This window comes from Corvus cornix, chromosome 9, assembly GCF_000738735.6.
Source record: "Corvus cornix cornix isolate S_Up_H32 chromosome 9, ASM73873v5, whole genome shotgun sequence".
Classification (NCBI taxonomy): domain Eukaryota; kingdom Metazoa; phylum Chordata; class Aves; order Passeriformes; family Corvidae; genus Corvus; species Corvus cornix.
The window spans coordinates 17,518,597-17,527,017 of record NC_046339.1 but is presented as its reverse complement, the minus strand read 5'-3'; the positions used below and the strand labels follow the sequence as shown (position 1 = coordinate 17,527,017).

General features: G+C 42.8%; 1 protein-coding gene across 2 annotated transcripts; it reads left to right on the top strand.

The window, feature by feature from the left end:
* The first annotated feature begins 1,022 nt into the window (after positions 1–1,022).
* Positions 1,023–6,300, top strand: KCNE4 (potassium voltage-gated channel subfamily E regulatory subunit 4). Of its 2 annotated transcripts, XM_010405390.3 has the most exons (3): positions 1,023–1,264; positions 3,194–3,411; positions 3,832–6,300. In XM_010405390.3, exon 3 carries the CDS (start codon positions 3,858–3,860, stop codon positions 4,347–4,349), a length of 492 nt encoding a protein of 163 aa, XP_010403692.1. In that variant the 5' UTR covers positions 1,023–1,264; positions 3,194–3,411; positions 3,832–3,857; the 3' UTR covers positions 4,350–6,300. The 2 variants fall into 2 exon arrangements, with proteins under 2 accessions (XP_010403692.1, XP_039413183.1); XM_039557249.1 differs by lacking the exon at positions 1,023–1,264 and having other exon boundaries at positions 3,150–3,411.
* The last annotated feature ends 2,121 nt before the right edge of the window (positions 6,301–8,421 follow it).

Sequence of the window (8,421 nt, the reverse complement as noted above, 5' to 3'; positions counted from 1 at the left end):
CATCAAACCATAGATTATGGCTGTAATGAAGGGTTAGGCATATATTTTCCATGGCAGCCTGCAGAGTCATCTGGGTCTCTAAGGAGGTTTCATGTTGTCTTCATAATAGATTCTGTCTTTGTTCAGTTTCCTGACAGTCCTCAAATTTTTATTTGGAGAAAGGGCTCACATTATATGATCCCTTAAGCCATGTTGTGAATTCCTGCCCCATGGGATGCCTCGAGCCTCAACGTTTGCGTCCTTTGGTGACGGAGGCTGCTGCCACAAAAGGCTCTCTAGGAGACAGGGACCTTGAGAAAAAAAATCTGGCATCAACAACTACGTTGTGACCTTTTCATTGTTGGAGTGCCTGGCTGTTGCTCTGCTTTATTGGCCTGAATGTTTTCCAAAGGATGAATATGGAAGGTGGTAGCAACAGCATGAGGATTATTCTTAAATGTTATATCCTTGTTTGGGATGGGTGAAAAGAAGAAGAGGAACATGTGAGAGGCATAAGAGATGTGTAAGTGAAATTTCAGGGAAAATTCTCTGAAGCTCAGGGAAAAAACCTGATCTGAAAGGAAGAAAAAAAGAGACATCACAAAAGAAGTAGCTAGTAAGCTTAACTTTAAAAATAAGTTACTTCAAATTAGGCAAGATTTTTGCTGTGATCAATGACTTTACAATATAATTTGCAGCAAATATAATTTTGAAACATGAAACTAAAAGCTCAAGTTTTTAATTTTCTAGGTCTGGTTTTTAGACAAAAACTTATTTTCTACAGGGTACAGCTTGAGAAAGTTGACTTATGGCATCAGTAAGCAAGTGGCATATGTTTTTCATGTGGTTATTCCCCAGTATCTTGCTATCCCTCCTCTTCATGTCTATAGAAGGCTCAGGAATTCCTTGCAGGCCTTTTTAAAATTAAACTGTTTTTAAGAACCATGGGCTAACAGACGGAGAAGAGATGTTGTCATCAGCTAGCCAAAGTAAACACAGTTGCAAAGAGTTTTCGTCAATAACTCTGCAGAATTACACAATCCAGTCATCTTTCAGTTAAACTTCTGTGGAATTGCATAAGTCTGTGAATGTACCTGGTGCTCCAGTTGGTCTTGGTAATTTGTACAGAGCTTCACCTACGTGAAGAATGCAAGGGTTTGGAGCAAATAAGGGATTCTATTTGCACCTGCAGATGCCTACAGAAGAGCTGGTCTGCCCCTGCTCTGCTGGCTCACTGCTGGGAGCTGTGGTGTGTCCGTGCCTCTGGATGTGCCTTTGTGTCCAGGTGAGTGGTGCCACTGATAACAAGAGGCAACAGGACAGGCTTTAGGTGGTCTTGTTCCCAGGACCCAAGACACTTTCAGGGACAGAGAAAAAGGATTTCTCCTTGTGCCGAGCCATTTTTCATTGACCCAGCAATGTGAGGCACTTCCTCACCAGTCTGTGAAAGTCCTGCATGAGAAGGTGTTGCTAAAACCTGATACATTGTCTTTAATTTTTCAACCCCCAGATTTCCAGAGCTGAAGTGGGGGACAGATATCACATGGAGCTGAGAAAGTTGTGAAGTAAATATTCCCTAAAGTTAACTAGAAAATCCAGAGACTTGTTCTGGGCCCTGCTTTAGCCTACAGTTGATATGGTCTTGTTGCCTGCTCGGTAATTTGTCAGGAACAGGGAAGAAGAATTCAGACTTGGCAAGCTGGTGCTGCAGACAGATTTTGTCAGATGAAATCCCAGTAGACGTTAGTGCAACATCAACAGCTCCTGAGCTATCACATGGGAATGCGCAGGGAGATAAAACCAACATCCTAAAGGGAGTATCCTCTATTTTAAGGTGCAGAGAAGGGAATCTGGCTAGCGTAATTTTTTTCCTTTCGTTCTGGAGTTGTTCAGAGAAATGATGGAAAACGCCAGTTCCAAACACAGATACAATTCTGTCCTTTCTCGAATTCTCCACTAAGTCTAAAGTTGCTTAAGTTCTCTCTCTTGCCTTTTCTTACATGTGAAGAGAGGTTAATCCTATCTGCCTTTACCTCAGAGGGATTGTAAGGGCAGAGTTTGGAAAAGAATTTGCTGTCTATGCAAAGAATCCACAAGTGACTGCAGGGAAAAAAAGCCCAGACCTACCATTGGGAAACTCCAGCACCAGTCTACTGCTTTCTGGAAGTGGAGTGTTCTGTTACATAAACATCCTTGAAGCTTTGCAGAAGGGATGACATTCACATGTGGGGCCTGACTAATTGGGCTTTGTGTGTGAAGAACGGGGATGGAGAGGATAAGGAAATGAAATCCCTAAGGTGCAAGCTGGGCCTCCTTCTTCCCATGGCCTGGACTGTTGCTTACGTGTTGGAAATGGGTCTCAGAGCCTCCTGTACCACGGAGCTGATGACTGGGAACTCTGTGGGCCCTTCGACACAGGCTGCATCCGAACTGTTCCTTTAACATCCCAGTTAAAGGAACATCCAGGGGGCTGGGAGGTCTCCTGCTCAGCCCAGCAGCCTCCAGCAGTCATTCAGAGAGCATCCCTCTGGCCAGGAACTGGTAACATCCCTTAGAACTTAAATCATCGTTAACTCAGTGGCCCTGGCCTCTATTTAGGCATAACATCATGCAGACAGCATTAACTCTTGGCTGCTTCTACTGAGGCAGAAAGGGGCTGCAAACTTCAGGACTTCCAAATTGTTCTCTGGAGGAGTCTGCACCCTTCCACTGATTATGTGGGGAACCCAAACCCCACAGTTGCTGCTTTGATGGCCAAAGTTAGGTGGCACCAGCACCCCTCCATCCAAAACTCACTCCAGACTCAGGGCCCACACTCTCCCCAGCCCCACAGCTTGCAGCAAAGTGGAGCTGCAGCACAAGTTGAAAGTCACCACTTTGTTCCGCACATACTTTCTAAAGCTTTGTCTCTAGTCCTGACCAAAGAAAATAACTTGTTTCCTCCTCCATCTCTTTGTGGAAGACTGTGTATAGCAGGCATGTAAATAACTTGGTAGTGTCTAATATAAAATTCACATGTGTCTTTTTCTATATGTTATGACAAACATAGAATAATGATCTTCAGGTTTTCCATTCTGTGTAGCAGCTCTCAGGGTAAGAGGTCAGATTTAGCAACTGGGATGTTAAAGGAACAGATTCACAAGCTGAAAGATCTAGTGTGGAACTGGTTAGGAAAGAGTAAAATCTGAATTCCCTACTCTTTTTCTTTTCACAGCTGTTAAGAGTTCAGTGGGTTGAACTGCAATCCTTCAAGTTCATCTGTTGACTCCAACACAAAACTATTATAAACTGTGCCTCTAAAACACGTGATGAAACATTTCTTGAGAGCTATTTATTCCAACTGCAGCAGAGGAAAGTTTTCAGAGCACCCGGCATTTGGTAGAGGAAAGGTCTCTTGAGCTTTGCAAAAGGAGGAATTATTTGCATACCGGCGTAAGTTGCTTTTTGATTATTTTTTCCTGCATCACTGAACAAAATAATACTTCTAACTTTCACCCACCATGGAAACATGATCAAGTAGCACAAAACTATGTTTAAGTGCCTAGTAGGGTCTTTCTATATAGTTTTTTTTTCTTTAATCATGTGGATTGGGTGTTTTATAATTCAGCATAGAACTCAAGATAATTTAATATTATATGTTTTCTTTCCTTGAATGTTTTCTGTATCTGAATAAGAGTTCATTCACTTACAGTAGTAATGCAGAGGTATAATAGACTGGGAGCTTCAATCAGGTGTGGGGTTTGCAAGCTTACAAGGAGTAATGAAGGGTTTGAGGTAACCTTTTTCCAGATGTTTCTTTTACACCTTTGCTCTGAAGTTTGATCTTACATATCCATTTACATTCTCCTCCAGGCTTCAGCTGTGGTAAAACACTTTCCATGCTGAAGATGGACCATGCAAATGTGACCCAAGCTATGCTTGATGCTGAATCCCCCAGCACAGAGAAGAACAACAGCAACGAGTACTTTTACATTCTGATCGTCATGTCTTTCTATGGGATCTTCCTGATAGGAATAATGCTTGGCTACATGAAATCCAAAAGAAAAGAGAAGTCATCCCATTTGCTTCTGCTCTATAAAGAGGAGGAGAGAGAATGGGGGGAAGCCGTAAAGCCTCTACCAACCGTAGCAGGGCTGAAATCTGTGCAGATCCCCATGATGCTGAACATGCTGCAGGAGAGCATGGTGCCATCCCTGTCCTGCGCCATCTGCTCCATGGAAGGCAGCAGCGTGAGCTCCGAGTCCTCCTCCCCAGATGTGCACTTCACCATCCAGGAGGAAGTGCTGGATACTGAGCTAGGGGAAGTGTCAGAAACGCCCCTCAATGAGAGCAGTGAGGGTTCTGTGGAAAACATCCATAAGAACTCCTAGCACTCGCAGGGCTCCCTTGACCAGCTGCCAAAGCGTGAGTGGAGCTCCCACTGAGAACTTGTGGCTCTACTTCTCTGCTCTCCAATGAACTCTGAACAGGTATCTGTGCTCCTGGGCCCAAGCTGTTCCTAAGAGCTGGCGGGACAAGGAAGCAGTGGTACCCAACTCAAAGTGTAACTTGCACATAATTGGGTTGCTTAATTTTAATTTTTCCATTATTATTTCTTACTATGAAAGCTAAGAACATGGTGAATATATATGTATTTTCTAATGAGGTAATTATTAGTGGCATGTCTCTGCATATTTCAGAATTCTGTAAATATCTGGGGAATGTTTGGGGAAGTTACCCTCATGCAAATGCCTGTTTCTTAAAGAGGATGGGTAATGCTCACTCACACAAAGCTGTGATAGACTAGAAATACTCTTACTGTGTTTTTCTTATGACAAACCACAGCCAACAGCACATTTGCTCAATGAGGTCTTGAAAGCTGAAAACTTGTTGATGCTGTACTTGAAAGGAGATTGCAGCATGGCTGGAGGCTGATTTTAGGTACAGAAAGAATGAAAGACAAAGCAGAATAAGAGGCACCGAGTTCCTGTGCAGTTTGTAAAGCCTGGCTTCAGACCCATGACACTTATCTATGTCTTTGCTTAAGTTATACCTGTACTGGCTGGGTCAGGTTCACCACCTTCTGCTGCAATCCAGCCTGTGACTGAGTTCCTAACAGGACAGGTGGTTTCATTTTTTTCTTTTTTATTTTTTAAAGATGTGTACGTTTGGTCACTAAAGGCAAAGATCTGTAACTTAAAGGAGATGTTAAAAGATCTTTCTTACCAGCTGTAAGATGTAGAAAGGCTCAAACAGATGCTGCTCTGTTACACCCCCTTGAAAAATAGGTGGAATTCTAAATGAAGTTTAACCTAGCAAGGGTGAGTTCCTGGCCCCACTGAAATTATCAGCTTAGTCAGGGATGGGCACATTTTGTGCTTCTCTGTTGGAGTTAAATTCTCCATTCGAGGTCAGGAAAATTGTACCCATTTACATCTTTAAAGAATCTAGACTTTCTGCTCTATTTAAGCCAGTGTAGCTTAACATTGTGTTACATTTTTTTTTAATCAGCTTGCATGTGACACATGCATTTCTATAAAGCTATTAGTAACTAGTATTTAAAACCACCACAGACTTCTCCCTCCCCCCAATTTAATGGTACTGTGACATTTTTTAAATGCTCATGAAATTTGTTGCTAAATTATTGCACTTTTGAAAGAAGAAAACTAATATTTCAATCATACCTTATATTTTATAATAACTTATTACAGTGTTTTGATTAGTTTTGAAGCATGAGGGCTAAAGAGCCTGAATCTAAAGCATTGCACAGCAAAATACTTGCAAAATGTCTCCACGTATTTCCTGCACTAAAATAGCTCTGTGATTTATCCACTGGCATTAGAGCTTGAGAGACAGCTTGAAAAACATGGATGCTGAACGGCAGAAACGAACTGAAGCCAGAGTCTGCTGTGCTGCTGCCACTGGGAAGGGCTCAGAGGGTTAATGTGATGTAGGGATCAGGGATCGCTGTCTCTCTCTAACCACAGCAGAACAAAGGCTCCATTGTGCTCAGAAAGGGCCTGATTGGGGCAGACTGAAGCCGGTGGGAGTTTTTCCATTGACTTCACTGAACTTTGGATCAGACCATATAAAGCTTTTTGGTAGATTTACTCTGAAAGGGGCTGTTTTAAGTTTGAAAGGAGCCAAATTAAGTTTGGCACTTTGCCTGGAATCACTTGAATCCTGAAACTTTCCAAATGAGACTGACATGCGCAAGTTGTCACATTTTCCATTGCTTTCTCCTTCGTCCTTTACTTTTGGTATAAATGTATTTGTATCTGTAAAAAACTGATGTATATAATTCCTAACATCGAGTTGTATATAATTGTCTCATGTATTTAAGGTTTATTGTTTCTACTGGCACTAATTTTATTTAAATAAAGAAACACATTTCCTGGAAAAGTCTCCATGTTCGTTCACTACGTCAAATAGATTTCCAGTAACGAGACTGGGCACAATTCCTACAGGATCCTTTTCTTAGCCACTTTTTGAAATGATTCCTTGAGCTTTACAGTACTGCAATATTGTGGGATGACTGCAGGGCTGAACAGGTGCTCCAAATCCACCTTTGGTCCCTGTTGGCTGTTGGGACACTGGGCAGCATGCTCAGGTCGTGAGTGTGTGAAAACAGGGCCGCAGGGATTCCCTTCTGCAAAGACTTGGGGGTGCTGGGGAGGCATTGGGGGAGGCTGGCAAAACTGCTATGGAAACTTGTATTGCTTATTCAGCCTCTGGACACGTTTGCATTTTGAGTTTTGGGGTTAGTTTTGCATTGTAGCAAATCGTGGGCTGGAGTTGAGGTTATGGACAAGTATCTAACACAGATCTCTGATCCCACTGGATTTCCACTACTTGGCCATGGCACACAGCTGGCTTTGTCACAAGCTTTGACCCTGGGTCTCACTGCTGCTCTGTCATTCCCAGTATTAAGTAGAGAGGAGGTTTTCAGAATTTGCCTCCCTATATAGGGGATAAATATTTAGAGGCAACTTTGCACTCCCCTAAATCTGTTGAGTTATGTGTACAGACTCACCAGCACTGGTTAAGACCTGCTTGCACAGGGTAATTTGAGATTGTTTCAAAAACCAGATTGCTATAAAGTTATATCTGCTCACTTTCCCACAAAACAGGCTCCCCTGTGCTCTGCTCTCTTCATTCACTCCCTATTAAATAACTCTGGGGCCTGGTCACAAGCTTCTGTGGACCTCAAGCTACCCATCAGCCAGGCTGTGTTTGCCTGCAGCAGTGCAATCTCCCGGGACAGCCACAGTGTCCTGGGATAGAGGGTCAGTCAGCAACGCTGCATCTTCCCCATTTACCCACGCCGCTGGCTTGCTGTTTCAGTGTTTCCATTGCCACAACAATGAATCAAGAAACTTCTGACAGCACTGGTGATAAGGAGGAAAAACAGAACCAAATGGAAATTACAGCTCTGCTGCATGGATCAAAAAGGTAGCTTATTCCAGGGGTTTCTTGTGTTAAATTGAGCTGCTATAAAGGGAAACACTGCATGCTTTGGGGCCTATTTACACTGAAATGAGCTACTAAACACAAAAAGTGGCTACCTTCTTGCAGACTGTGATGGAGCTATCCTTGGGTTGTGGGGTTGGAGAAAGCATGTGGATAGTTTTGCACGTATTTGCCTTAGTCCCAAGGCATTTGTCTTTGTCCAAATCAGTATCTTGATGACAACAGGGAAAAAAAAAAGCAAACCAGAAAATTTAGATATAAAAGCTAGATGCATGTGCAAGTGAATGCAATGATACCTTGAAGACAGCCCAGTGACCCCAGACTGCCAGGTAGCTATTATTCCAAAATAAAAGAAGTGTTGCTAATCTTCAAAAGATAGAAGAAAAACAAATTGCTCCCATTAATCTTGTTTCAAAATCCTTTTGACTACTAAGGAGTAAAAGGTAATAATTTTTTTTTTTTTTCAAAAATGAATGACATTTCCAGTGTGCTTCAGTAACCAAGTCAGATTCAGAGCTAATAGATCTTGGCTTGAAGGCCATGATAATTGACTGTAATTTGACTGAATGGAGGTGATTTCTTTACAAATGCATTCTTCCTTAAAAGAACGCAGCAGTTAGGCTCCCATTTCTTGGCAGTGCTATACCTCATACATTTGCTGCAGTAGTTAACGAGTACCACCTTTGAGAGGAAAGGAGAAGATGGCCACATGTGGCCTGTGTACATGGGCTGGCTCCAGGACCTCCTGTAAGTAGAAGTGCCAGATCTCAAGGTTGCCACATTGGGATCTGTGATAGGGCTTGTCCTAAATCCTACCAGTGCATCATGTTCAGACACACCTGTGAGGTTACTCATTCAACAGACCAAACCTGCTGAATAACTGAAGGCGGAATGCAGAACTCATCTCTTCCCCAGGCACAGGATCTCCCAAGCTCTCCCAGCATGGCTGTGCTCTAGACCAGGGGAGAGTTAACCAGAGAAGGAAGGTTAAAG

Excerpts from the sequence above, each read along its gene's own strand:
- KCNE4 (XM_010405390.3), top strand. The coding sequence starts at position 3,858 with ATGCTGAAGATGGACCATGCAAATGTGACCCAAGCTATGCTTGATGCT.